At 43.5% G+C, this 13,368-nt stretch overlaps 1 protein-coding gene across 2 annotated transcripts in view; it reads left to right on the top strand.

The window, feature by feature from the left end:
- Positions 1 to 13,368, top strand: part of PRMT5 (protein arginine methyltransferase 5) — a 47,610-nt gene that overhangs the window by 24,872 nt on the left and 9,370 nt on the right. For both annotated transcript variants that reach the window (XM_082299530.1, XM_082299529.1), the window contains exons 12-14: positions 2,990 to 3,165; positions 8,624 to 8,733; positions 9,493 to 9,586. In XM_082299530.1, coding sequence (XP_082155656.1) covers positions 2,990 to 3,165; positions 8,624 to 8,733; positions 9,493 to 9,586 — 380 coding nt within the window. The remainder of the gene's footprint in view (positions 1 to 2,989; positions 3,166 to 8,623; positions 8,734 to 9,492; positions 9,587 to 13,368) is intronic.

The raw sequence follows: 13,368 nt of genomic DNA, 5'->3' as shown, positions 1-13,368 counted from the left end.
GGAACCAATCAGGATCAATAGGAACCAATAGGGATCAATAGAGGCTCCAGTAGGGATCAATAGAGGCTCCAATAGGGATCAATAGAGGCTCCAATAGGGATCAATAGGAACGAATTGGGATCAATAGAGACCAATGGGGATCCATCGGGATCAATAGGGAGCAATAGGGATTGATGGGGATCAATAGGGATCAATAGAGGCTCCAATAGGGATCAATAGAGGCTCCAATAGGGATCAATAGGAACCAATCAGGATCAATAGGAACCAATCAGGATCAATAGGAACCAATAGGGATCAATAGAGGCTCCAATAGGGATCAATAGAGGCTCCAATAGGGATCAATAGGAACGAATTGGGATCAATAGAGACCAATCGGGATCCATCGGGATCAATAGGGATTGATGGGGATCAATAGGGATCAATAGAGGCTCCAACAGGGATCAATAGAGGCTCCAATAGGGATCAATAGAGGCTCCAATAGGGATCAATAGGAACGAATTGGGATCAATAGAGACCAATCGGGATCCATCGGGATCAATAGGGAGCAATAGGGATTGATGGGGATCAATAGGGATCAATACAGGCTCCAATGGGGATCAATAGAGGCTCCAATAGGGATCAATAGGAACCAATCAGGATCAATAGGAACCAATCAGGATCAATAGGAACCAATAGGGATCAATAGAGGCTCCAATAGGGATCAATACAGGCTCCAATAGGGATCAATACAGGTTGCAATAGGGATCAATAGGAACGAATTGGGATCAATAGAGACCAATCGGGATCCATCGGGATCAATAGGGAGCAATAGGGATCGATGGGGATCAATAGGGATCAATACAGGCTCCAATGGGGATCAATAGGAACCAATGGGGATCGATCAGGACCCAATAGGGATCAATACAGACTCCAATGGGGATCAATACAGGCTCCAATAGGGATCAATAGGAACCAATCAGGATCAATAAAAATCAATAGCGATCGATATCGGTTCCAGTGGGGATCAATCGGAACCAATGGGGATCAATACAGGCTCCAGTGGGGATCAATACGAGCTCCAATGGGGATCAATAGGGATCAATACAGGCTCCAGTGGGGATCAATAGGAACCAATCAGGATCAATAGGAACCAATCAGGATCAATAAGAATCAATAGGGATCAATACAGGTTCCAATAGGGATCAATACCGGCTCCAATAGGGATCAATACAGGCTCCAATAGGGATCAATAGGAACCAATAGCGATCAATACCGGCTCCAATAGGGATCAATAAGGGTCAATACAGGCCCCAATAGGGATCAATAGGAACCAATAGGGATCAATACCGGCTCCAATAGGGATCAATAGGAACCAATAGCGATCAATACCGGCTCCAATAGGGATCAATAGGGATCAATACCGGCTCCAATGGGGATCAATAGAAGCCAATAGGGATCAATACAGGCTCCAATAGGGATCAATAGAAGCCAATAGGGATCAATACCAGCTCCAATGGGGATCAATAGGAACCAATCAGGGTCAATAAGAATCCATAGTGATCAATACCAGCTCCAATAGTGATCAATAGGAACCAATAGGGATCAATAGGAACCAATAGGGATCAATACGGGCTCCAATAGGGATCAATAGGAACCAATAGTGATCAATAAGAATCAATAGGGATCAATACCGGCTCCAATAGGGATCTATAAGAATCAATAGGGATCAATACAGGCTCCAATAGGGATCAATAGGGATCGATCAGGGGACTATTGATGATCACTGATCAATTAATTGGTGCTAATTGGGGCTGGGGGGGGGGGTCCAGGGAGGGTTATTGATCAGCGGGGATTTATTGATCCCTTATCGGAATCGATCAGGGCGGGAATTAGAGACTATTAATGAACGAATTGATGCTAATTGAGGCTAATTATGAACTAATTAAGGCTGATTAATGCTAATAAACGCTGGAAAACCGCCAGGGGGAGGTTAGGGAGGGTTATTGATCAGCGGGGATTTATTGATCCCTTATCGGAATGGATCGGGGCGGGAATTAGAGACTATTAATGAACAAATTGATGCTAATTAAGGCTAATTATGAACTAATTAAGGCTGATTATGAGCTAATAAACGCTGAAAAACCGCCAGGGGGAGGTCAGGGAGGGTTATTGATCAGCGGGGATTTATTGATCCCTTATCGGAATCGATCAGGGTGGGAATTAAAAGCTAATAACGAACTGCTGAGCGCTAATTAGTGCTAATTAATGCTAATGAAGGGTAATTATGAGCTAATTAGGGTTCATTAAGGCTAATGAAGACTGGAAAACTGCCAGGGGGAGGTCAGGGAGGGTTATTGATCAGCGAGGATTTATTGATCCCTTATCGGAATCGATTCCCAATCGATCAGAGCGGGAATTGAAGGCCGTTAATGGATCAATTCAGGCTGATTATGAGCTAATTAGAGTTAATGAAGGCTAATTATGGGCTAATTAGGGCTCATTAAGGCTAATGAAGACTGGAAAACCGGCAGGGGGAGATCAGGGAGGGTTATTGATCAGCGGGGATTTATCGATCCCTTATCGGAATGGATCAGGGTGGGAATTAAAAGCTAATAATGAACCGCTGAACGCTAATTAGTGCTAATTAACGCTAATGAAGGGTAATTATGAGCTAATTAGGGTTCATTAAGGCTAATGAAGGTTGGAGAACTGCCAGGGGGAGGTTAGGGAGGGTTATTGATCAGCGGGGATTTATTGATCCCTTATTGGAATGGATCGGGGCGGGAATTGGAGACTATTAATGAACGAATTGATGCTAATTAAGGCTAATTATGAACTAATTAAGGCTGATTATGAGCTAATAAACGCTGAAAAACCGCCAGGGGGAGGTCAGGGAGGGTTATTGATCAGCGAGGATTTATTGATCCCTTATCGGAATGGATCGGGGCGGGAATTAAAAGCTAATAACGAACCAATGAACGCTAATTAGTGCTAATTAACGCTAATGAAGGCTGGAGAACTGCCAGTGGGAGGAGTGGGGCTCGCAGGTGTCGGTGGTGTCGCGGGACATGCGGGGCTGGGCGGCGCCGGAGCCGGCGGATCTGGTGGTGTCGGAGCTGCTGGGCTCCTTCGGGGACAACGAGCTGTCCCCAGAGTGCCTGGATGGAGCCAGGGGCTGCCTCAAGGGTGAGAGGGAGGGGAGAAACGGGGAGAAAAAGGGCGAAAACGGGCAAAAACGGGGAAAAACGGGGAAAAAACGGGGAAAAACGGGGAAAAAACGGAGGAAACGGGAGGAAAATCGGCACGAAAGTGGGGGGAAAATGGGAAAATTTTGGGGGAAAGGGGGGGAAAGGGTGGGGGAAGGGAGATGGAAAAGTGGGGAATGGGGAAAAAAATCCTGGAAAAAAGCGGGAAAAAATTGGGGGGAAAATGGGGAAAAATGGGAAAATAGGAAAATTTGGGGGAAAAAAGGGGAAAATTGGCACAAAAGTGGGGGGAAAATGGGAAAATTTTGGGGGAAAGGGGGGGAAAGGGTGGGGGAAGGGAGATGGAAAAGTGGGGAATGGGGAAAAAAATCCGGGAAAAAAGCGGGAAAAAATTGGGGGGAAAATGGGGAAAAATGGGAAAATAGGAAAATTTGGGGGAAAAAAGGGGAAAATTGGCACAAAAGTGGGGGGAAAATGGGAAAATTTTGGGGGAAAGGGGGGGAAAGGGTGGGGGAAGGGAGATGGAAAAGTGGGGAATGGGGAAAAAAATCTGGGAGAAAAGCGGGAAAAAATTGGGGGGAAAATGGGGAAAAAATGGGGAAAATAGGAAAAAGCGGGGGGGAAAAATGGGGGAATAATTTTGGGGGAAAAAAGGGGAAAATTGGCACAAAAGTGGGGGGAAAAATGGGAAAATTTTGGGGGAAACGGGGGGAAAGGGTGGGGGAAGGGAGATGGAAAAGTGGGGAATGGGGAAAAAAATCCGGGAAAAAATTGGGGGGAAAATGGGGAAAAAATGGGGAAAATGGGAAAAAGCGGGGGGGAAAAATGGGGGAATAATTTTTGGGGAAAAAAGGGGAAAATTGGCACAAAAGTGGGGGGAAAATGGGAAAATTTTGGGGGAAACGGGGGGAAAGGGTGGGGGAAGGGAGATGGAAAAGTGGGGAATGGGGAAAAAAATCCGGGAAAAAAGCGGGAAAAAATTGGGGGGAAAATGGGGAAAAATGGGAAAATAGGAAAATTTGGGGGAAAAAAGGGGAAAATTGGCACAAAAGTGGGGGAAAAATGGGAAAATTTTGGGGGGAAGGGGGGGAAAGGGTGGGGGAAGGGAGATGGAAAAGTGGGGAATGGGGAAAAAAATCCGGGAAAAAAGCGGGAAAAAATTGGGGGGAAAATGGGGAAAAAATGGGGAAAATGGGAAAAAGCGGGGGGGAAAAATGGGGGGAATATTTTGGGGGAAAAAAGGGGAAAATTGGCACAAAAGTGGGGGGAAAATGGGAAAATTTTGGGGGATATGGGGGGAAAGGGTGGGGGAAGGGAGATGGAAAAGTGGGGAATGGGGAAAAAAATCCGGGAAAAAAGCGGGAAAAAATTGGGGAAAAAATGGGGAAAAATGGGAAAATAGGAAAATTTGGGGGAAAAAAGGGGAAAATTGGCACAAAAGTGGGGGGAAAATGGGAAAATTTTGGGGGAAATGGGGGGAAAGGGTGGGGGAAGGGAGATGGAAAAGTGGGGAATGGGGAAAAAAATCTGGGAAAAAAGCGGGAAAAAATTGGGGGGAAAATGGGGAAAAAATGGGGAAAATGGGAAAAAGCGGGGGGGAAAAATGGGGGAATAATTTTGGGGGAAAAATGGGAAAAATTGGCACAAAAGTGGGGGAAAAATGGGAAAATTTTGGGGGAAATGGGGGGAAAGGGTGGGGGAAGGGAGATGGAAAAGTGGGGAATGGGGAAAAAAATCCGGGAAAAAAGCGGGAAAAAATTGGGGGGAAAATGGGGAAAAAATGGGGAAAATGGGAAAAAACGGGGGGGAAAAATGGGGGGAAAATTTTGGGGGAAAAAAGGGGAAAATTGGCACAAAAGTGGGGGGAAAAATGGGAAAATTTTAAGGGAAAGGGGGGGAAAGGGTGGGGGAAGGGAGATGGAAAAGTGGGGAATGGGGAAAAAAATCCGGGAAAAAAGCGGGAAAAAATTGGGGGGAAAATGGGGAAAAATGGGAAAATAGGAAAATTTGGGGGAAAAAAGGGGAAAATTGGCACAAAAGTGGGGGGAAAATGGGAAAATTTGGGGGGAAATGGGGGGAAAGGGTGGGGGAAGGGAGATGGAAAAGTGGGGAATGGGGAAAAAAATCTGGGAGAAAAGCGGGAAAAAATTGGGGGGAAAATGGGGAAAAAATGGGGAAAACGGGAAAAAGCGGGGGGGAAAAATGGGGGAATAATTTTGGGGGAAAAATGGGAAAAATTGGCACAAAAGTGGGGGGAAAATGGGAAAATTTTGGGGGAAAGGGGGGGAAAGGGTGGGGGAAGGGAGATGGAAAAGTGGGGAATGGGGAAAAAAATCCGGGAAAAAAGCGGGAAAAAATTGGGGGGAAAATGGGGAAAAAATGGGGAGAACGGGAAAAAGCGGGGGGGAAAAATGGGGGGAAAATTTTGGGGGAAAAATGGGAAAATTGGCAAAAAGTGGGGGGAAAATGGGAAAATTTTGGGGGAAAGGGGGGGAAAGGGTGGGGGAAGGGAGATGGAAAAGTGGGGAATGGGGAAAAAAATCCGGGAAAAAAGCGGGAAAAAATTGGGGGGAAAATGGGGAAAAATGGGAAAATAGGAAAATTTGGGGGAAAAATGGGGGAAAAATTTTGGGGGAAAAAATGGGAAAATTGGCACAAAAGCGGGGGGAAAATGGGAAAATTTTGGGGGAAAGGGGGGGAAAGGGTGGGGGAAGGGAGATGGAAAAGTGGGGAAAAAAATCCGGGAAAAAAGCGGGAAAAAATGGGGGGAAAATGGGGAAAAATGGGAAAATAGGAAAATTTGGGGGAAAAAAGGGGAAAATTGGCACAAAAGTGGGGGGAAAATGGGAAAATTTTGGGGGAAAGGGGGGGAAAGGGTGGGGGAAGGGAGATGGAAAAGTGGGGAATGGGGAAAAAAATCCGGGAAAAAAGCGGGAAAAAATTGGGGGGAAAATGGGGAAAAAATGGGGAAAATGGGAAAAAGCGGGGGGGAAAAATGGGGGAATAATTTTGGGGGAAAAATGGGAAAAATTGGCACAAAAGTGGGGGGAAAATGGGAAAATTTTGGGGGAAAGGGGGGGAAAGGGTGGGGGAAGGGAGATGGAAAAGTGGGGAATGGGGAAAAAAATCCGGGAAAAAAGCGGGAAAAAATTGGGGGGAAAATGGGGAAAAAATGGGGAAAATGGGAAAAAGCGGGGGGGAAAAATGGGGGAATAATTTTGGGGGAAAAATGGGAAAAATTGGCACAAAAGTGGGGGGAAAATGGGAAAATTTTGGGGGAAAGGGGGGGAAAGGGTGGGGGAAGGGAGATGGAAAAGTGGGGAATGGGGAAAAAAATCCGGGAAAAAAGCGGGAAAAAATTGGGGGGAAAATGGGGAAAAATGGGAAAATAGGAAAATTTGGGGGAAAAAAGGGGAAAATTGGCACAAAAGTGGGGGGAAAATGGGAAAATTTTGGGGGAAAGGGGGGGAAAGGGTGGGGGAAGGGAGATGGAAAAGTGGGGAATGGGGAAAAAAATCCGGGAAAAAAGCGGGAAAAAATTGGGGGGAAAATGGGGAAAAAATGGGGAAAATGGGAAAAATTTGGGGGGGGGAAGGGGATTTTGGGTGGAAAAAAGGGGTTTTTGGGTGGAAAATTGGTATTTTGGGGGGAAAAAAAATGCAGATTTTTGGTCAAAAAAGGAATTTTGGGTGGAAAAAGGGGAATTTTGGGTGGAAAAATGGGCATTTTGGCGGTGAAAAACCGGCATTTTGGGTGGAAAAAAGGGGATTTTGGGTGGAAAAAGTGGAATTTTGGGGGTGAAACCCCAGAATTTTGGGTGGAAAAAAGGGGATTTTGGGGGTGAAAAACTGGCATTTTGGGTGGAAAAAAGGGGATTTTGGGTGGAAAAAAGGGGATTTTGGGTGGAAAAAAGGGCATTTTGGGTGGAAAGAGTGGAATTTTGGGGGTGAAACCCCAGAATTTTGGGTGGGAAAAAGGGGATTTTGGGGGTGAAACGCCAGAATTTTGGGTGGAAAAAAGGGGATTTTGGGTGGCAAAAGTGGAATTTTGGGTGGAAAAAAAGGGATTTGGGGGGTGAAAAACCCGCATTTTGGGTGGAAAAAAGGGCATTTTGGGTGGAAAAAAGGGGATTTTGGGTGGAAAAACCGGCATTTTGGGTGGAAAAAAGGGGATTTTGGGTGGCAAAAAGGGCATTTTGGGGGTGAAAAAAGGGCATTTTGGGGGTGAAAAACCGGCATTTTGGGTGGAAAAAAGGGGATTTTGGGTGGAAAAAAGGGCATTTTGGGGGTGAAAAAAGGGCATTTTGGGTGGCCAAAAGGGCATTTTGGGTGGCAAAAGTGGAATTTTGGGTGGAGAAAAGGGCATTTTGGGTGGAAAAAAGGGGATTTTGGGTGGCAAAAGTGGAATTTTGGGTGGAAAAAAGGGCATTTTGGGTGGCAAAAAGGGCATTTTGAGTGGAAAGAAGGGGATTTTGGGGGTGAAAAACCAGCATTTTGGGTGGAAAAAAGGGGATTTTGGGTGGCCAAAAGGGCATTTTGGGTGGAAAAAAGGGGATTTTGGGGGTGAAAAAAGGGCATTTTGGGTGGAAAAAAGGGGATTTTGGGGGTGAAAAACCGGCATTTTGGGTGGAAAAAAGGGGATTTTGGGGGTGAAAAAAGGGCATTTTGGGTGGAAAAAAGGGGATTTTGGGGGGAGAAAGGGGATTTGGGGTGGCAAAAAGGGAATTTTGGGTGCCAAAAAGTGGAATTTTGGGTGGAAAAAAGGGGATTTTGGGGGTGAAAAGGGGCATTTTGGGTGGAAAAAAGGGGATTTTGGGTGGAAAAAAGGGGATTTTGGGTGGAAAAAGTGGAATTTTGGGTGGAAAAAAGGGGATTTTGGGTGGAAAAAGTGGAATTTTGGGGGTGAAACCCCAGAATTTTGGGTGGAAAAAAGGGGATTTTGGGGGTGAAAAACCGGTATTTTGGGTGGAAAAAAGGGGATTTTGGGTGGAAAAAGTGGAATTTTGGGGGGAAAAAAAGGGATTTGGGGGGTGAAAAACCGGCATTTTGGGTGGAGAAAGTGGAATTTTGGGGGTGAAAAAGGGCATTTTGGGTGGAAAAAAGGGAATTTTGGGTGGCAAAAAGGGGATTTTGGGTGGAAAGAACGGGATTTTGGGGGTGAAAAACCGGCATTTTGGGTGGAAAAAAGGGCATTTTGGGTGGAAAAAAGGGGATTTTGGGTGGAAAAAGTGGAATTTTGGGGGTGAAACCCCAGAATTTTGGGTGGAAAAAAGGGGATTTTGGGTGGAAAAAAGGCGTTTTGGGGGTGAAAACCCGGCATTTTGGGTGGCAAAAAGGGGATTTTGGGGCCCGAAGGGCGGCGCCGCGCGGGGGTTCCGGGGGGGGTCTCTGTGGCCGCATCCCGGCCCCAATTCCGGCGTTTTTGGCCCCAAACGGCAGCGGACGGCGTGTCCATCCCGCAGTCCTACACGTCCTTCCTGGCGCCCGTGTCCTCCTCGAAGCTCTACAACGAGGTCCGGGGCTGCCGCGAGCACGACCGGCACCCCGAGGTTTGGGGCGAAAAAGGGCGGATTTGGGCAAAAGGGGGCAAATGGGGGGAAATTGGGGGGAATTTGGGGGGAGTTTGGGGGGAAAATTTGGGGGGAAATGGGAAATTTGGGGGGAATTTGGGGGGGAATGGGGAAATTTGGGGGGAATTTGGGGGGGAAATGGGGAAATTTGGGGGAGAAGTGGGAAATTTGGGGGGAATTTGGGGGGGAAATGGGGGGGAAATGGGAAATTTGGGGGAGAAATGGGGAAATTTGGGGGGAAAATGGGGGGGAAATGGGGGGGAAATGGGAAATTTGGGGGGAATTTGGGGGAAAAGGGGAGATTTGGGGGGGAAATGGGGGGAAATGGGGAAATTTGGGGGGAAAATGGGGAAATTTGGGGGGAAAATGGAAAATTTGGGGGAGAAATGGGAAATTTGGGGGGGAAATGGGAAATTTGGGGGGAAATGGGGAAATTTTGGGAAATTTGGGGGGGGAAATGGGTAAATTTGGTAGAAATGGGGAAATTTGGGAGAAATGGGGAAATTTGGGGGGATTTGGAGGGGAAATGGGGAAATTTAGGGGAAAAGGGGGAAATTTGGGGTTAAAATGGGAGAAAAATAGAAGAATTGAGGGAAATTTGGGGTTCAAATGGGGGAATTTGGGGCTAAACTGGGGAAATTGGGAAAAAGGGAAGAATGGGGGGAAATTGGGGTTTCAAGGGGGAAAAGGGGGGGGAATTTGGGGGAGTTCTGAGGGAAATTTTGGGGAATTTTGCAGGCCCAGTTTGAGACCCCCTACGTGGTGCGGCTGCACAACTTCCACCAGGTGGCGCCACCCCTGCCCTGCTTCACCTTCGAGCACCCGAATCCAGGTGCGGAAAGTTCCGGAAAAAGCCCCCAAAGGCTTGGGAAAAGCCTCGGAAAATTCCGGGGGAAATCCCCCCAAAATCGCAGGAAAAAAGGGCAAAAAAATCCCGCCAAAAATCCACCAAAAATTCAGCAAAAAACCCTTTAAAAATCCAGGAAAAATCGGCCAAAAATTCTGGGAAAAAAATCTCCCAAATACCCAGGAAAAAGGCACAAAAATTCTACCAAAAATTTGGGGGGAAAAGCCCTAAAAAGTCCCGGAAAAATCGGCCAGAAATTCCAGGAAAAAACCCCCAAAATCCCAGGAAAAATCCACAAAAATCCCACCAAAAATCCCCCAAAAATTCGGGAGCAAAAACCCCAAAATCCCAGGAAAAATCCACAAAAATTCCACCAAAAATCCACCAAAAGTTTTGGGGGGAAAAGCCCTAAAAAGTCCAGGAAAAATCGCCCCAAAATTCCAGGCAAAAGCCACAAAAGTTCTGCAAAAAAATCCCCCAAAAATTCCACCCAAAATCCCCCAAAAATTCCACCCAAAATCCCCCAAAAATTCGATGCAAAAAGCCCTAAAAAGGCCAGGAAAAATCGCCCAAAAATTCTAGGAAAAAATCCCCCAAAATCCCAGGGAAAAAACCACAAAAATTCTGCAAAAAATCCACCAAAAATTTTGGGGAAAAAAACTCTGAAAAGTCCAGGAAAAATCGGCCAAAAATTGTGGGAAAAAATCTCCCAAATACCCAGGAAAAAGGCACAAAAAATCCACCAAAAATTTGGGGGGAAAAGCCCTAAAAAGTCCCAGAAAAATCGGCCAGAAATTCCAGGAAAAAAACCCCAAAATCCCAGGAAAAATCCACAAAAATCCCCCCAAAAATCCCCCAAAAATTCGGGAGCAAAAACCCCAAAATCCCAGGAAAAATCCACAAAAATTCCACCAAAAATCCACCAAAAGTTTTGGGGGGAAAAGCCCTAAAAAGTCCAGGAAAAATCGCCCCAAAATTCCAAGAAAAAGCCACAAAAGTTCTGCAAAAAAATCCCCCAAAAATTCCACCAAAAATCCCCCAAAAATTCCACCAAAAATCCCCCAAAAATTCGGTGCAAAAAGCCCTAAAAAGGCCAGGAAAAATCGCCCAAAAATTCTGGGAAAAAATCCCCCAAAATCCCAGGGAAAAAACCACAAAAATTCTGCAAAAAATCCACCAAAAATTTTGGGGAAAAAACTCTGAAAAGTCCAGGAAAAATCGGCCAAAAATTCTGGGAAAAAATCTCCCAAATACCCAGGAAAAAGGCACAAAAATTCCACCAAAAATTTGGGGGGAAAAGCCCTAAAAAGTCCAGGAAAAATCGGCCAAAAAATCTGGGAAAAAAATCCCCCAAAATCCCAGGAAAAAATGGCAAAAAATTCTGCCAAAAATCCACCAAAAATTCCACCAAAAATCCCCCAAAAATTCGAGAGAAAAAACCCCCAAAATCCCAGGAAAAAGCCACAAAAATTCCGCAAAAAGTCCACCAAAATTTTGGGGGAAAAAAACCTTGAAGAGTCCAGGAAAAATCCTCAGAAATCCACCAAAAATTCAGGAAAAAAAAAATCTTTAAAAAGTCCAGGAAAAATCGCCCAAAAATTCCAGGGAAAAAAACCCAAAAATCCCAGGAAAAATCCCCCAAAATTCCACCAAAAATTTTGGGGGAAAAAAACCCTAAAAAATCCGGGAAAAATCTACAAAAATCCTACCAAAAATTCTGGGAAAACCTCCAAAATTCCAGGAATAATCCCAAAAATATTCAGTGAAAAAAAACCCCTAAAAGTCCAGGAAAAATCCTCCCCAAAATTCTGGCAAAACCATGAAAAATGCACCCAAAAAATCCACAAAAAATTCTAAATAAAACCCCTCAAAACTTCGAGGAATAATCCTGATAAAACTCCGTCAAAAGAAACCCCCTCAAAATTCCAGGAAAAAATCCAAAAAACTCTGGGATAAAAACCCAAAAAATCCAGGAAAAATCCCCCAAAAAATCGGGGGGAAAAATCCCCAAAAATCCACCAAAAATCCCCAAAAAATCGGGAAAAAAATTCAGAAAAATTCCACAAAAATCCCCGAAAAATATCTGGAAAAAGCCCAAAAATTGCAGGAATATTCACAATAAAATTCCATGGGGAAAAAAAAAACCCCAAATATCTCAAATAAACCCCAAAAATCTGGGAAAAAACCCCAACAATTCCACCAGAAAAATCCACAAAAAATCTGGGAAAAAAATTCGATTAAATTCCAGAAAAAAATCGACAAAAACTTTTGGAAAATCCCCAAAAATTCCAGGAGTAATCCCAATAAAATTCCATGAAAATAACCAAAATGCCACAAAAAATCTGGGAAAAACCCAAAAATTCTAAAAAAAATCCCCCAAAAGTCTGGGAAAACACCCAAAATTCTGGGAATGATCCTAATAAAAGTCTGTGAAAAAAAAAGCCCAAATTGCAAAAAAATCTGGAAAAAAGCCCCAAAAAATTCCACCAAAAATCCCCCAAAAATTGGGGAAAAATTCAGAAAAATTCCACAAAACTTTCACAAAAAATCCCCAAAAAATTTTGGAAAAAATCCCAGAAAATGCAGGAATAATCCTGATAAAATTCCATGAAAATAAAAATCCAAAGTTCCACAAAAAATCTAGGAAAAAACACCAAAAACTCCACGAAAGTTCCGAAAAAATCGGGGAAAAACCCCAAAAAATCTGGGAAAAATCCAGATAAAATTCCATGAAAAAACTCCAAAAATTCACAAAAAATCGTGAAAAAAACCCGAAAAAAAAAAATTGGGAAAAAAACCCCTTAAAAATCCCTAAAAACCCCCAAAAAATTGGGAAAAAAAATCAGAAAAATTCCACAAAAATTCCCAAAAAATTTGGGAAAAACCCCAAAAATCTGGGAATAATCCCGATAAAATTCCATGAAAAAAAACCCCCAAATTCACCAAAAATTAGGAAAAAAAGCCCAAAAATCCTTTAAAAAACCCTAAAAAAATCAGGAAAAAAAATCAGAAAAATTCCACAAAAATTCCCAAAAAATCTGGGAAAAACCCCAAAAATCCGGGAATAATCCCGATAAATTGCATGAAAAAAAAACCCCAAATTCACCAAAAATTAGGAAAAAAAGCCCAAAAATCCTTTAAAAAACTCAAAAAATCAGGAAAAACATCAGAAAAATTCCACAAAAATTCCCAAAAAATCTGGGAAAACCCCCAAAAAATCTGGGAATAATCCCGATAAAATTCTGTGAAAAAAAAACCTAAAAATCACAAAAAATTGGGAAAAAAAGCCCAAAAATCCTTAAAAAAACCCCAAAAATCAGGAAAAAAATCAGAAAAATTCCACAAAAATTCCAAAAAAATCTGGGAAAAACCCCAAAAATCCGGGAATAATCCCGATAAAATTCCGTGAAAAAAACCCCCAAAATCACCAAAAATCGGGAAAAAAAGCCCAAAAATCTCTAAAAAAACCCAAAAAATCAGGAAAAAAATCAGAAAAATTCCACAAAAATTCCCAAAAAATCTGGGAAAAACCCCAAAAATCTGGGAATAATCCCGATAAAATTGCATGAAAAAAACCCCAAAAATCGGAAAAAAACCCCAAAAATCTCTAAAAAAAACCTAAAAAATCAGGAAAAAAATCAGAAAAATTCCACAAAAATTCCCAAAAAATCTGGGAAAAACCCCAAAAATCTGGGAATAATCCCAATAAAATTCCGTGAAAAAAATCCCAAAAATCGGAAAAAACCCCCAAAAATCTCTAAAAAAAA

Source organism: Coloeus monedula (assembly GCF_965178545.1).
Source record: "Coloeus monedula genome assembly, chromosome: 32".
Classification (NCBI taxonomy): domain Eukaryota; kingdom Metazoa; phylum Chordata; class Aves; order Passeriformes; family Corvidae; genus Coloeus; species Coloeus monedula.
Note: the sequence above shows the minus strand (reverse complement) of the source record. Positions and strands in the feature narration are given on the sequence as shown.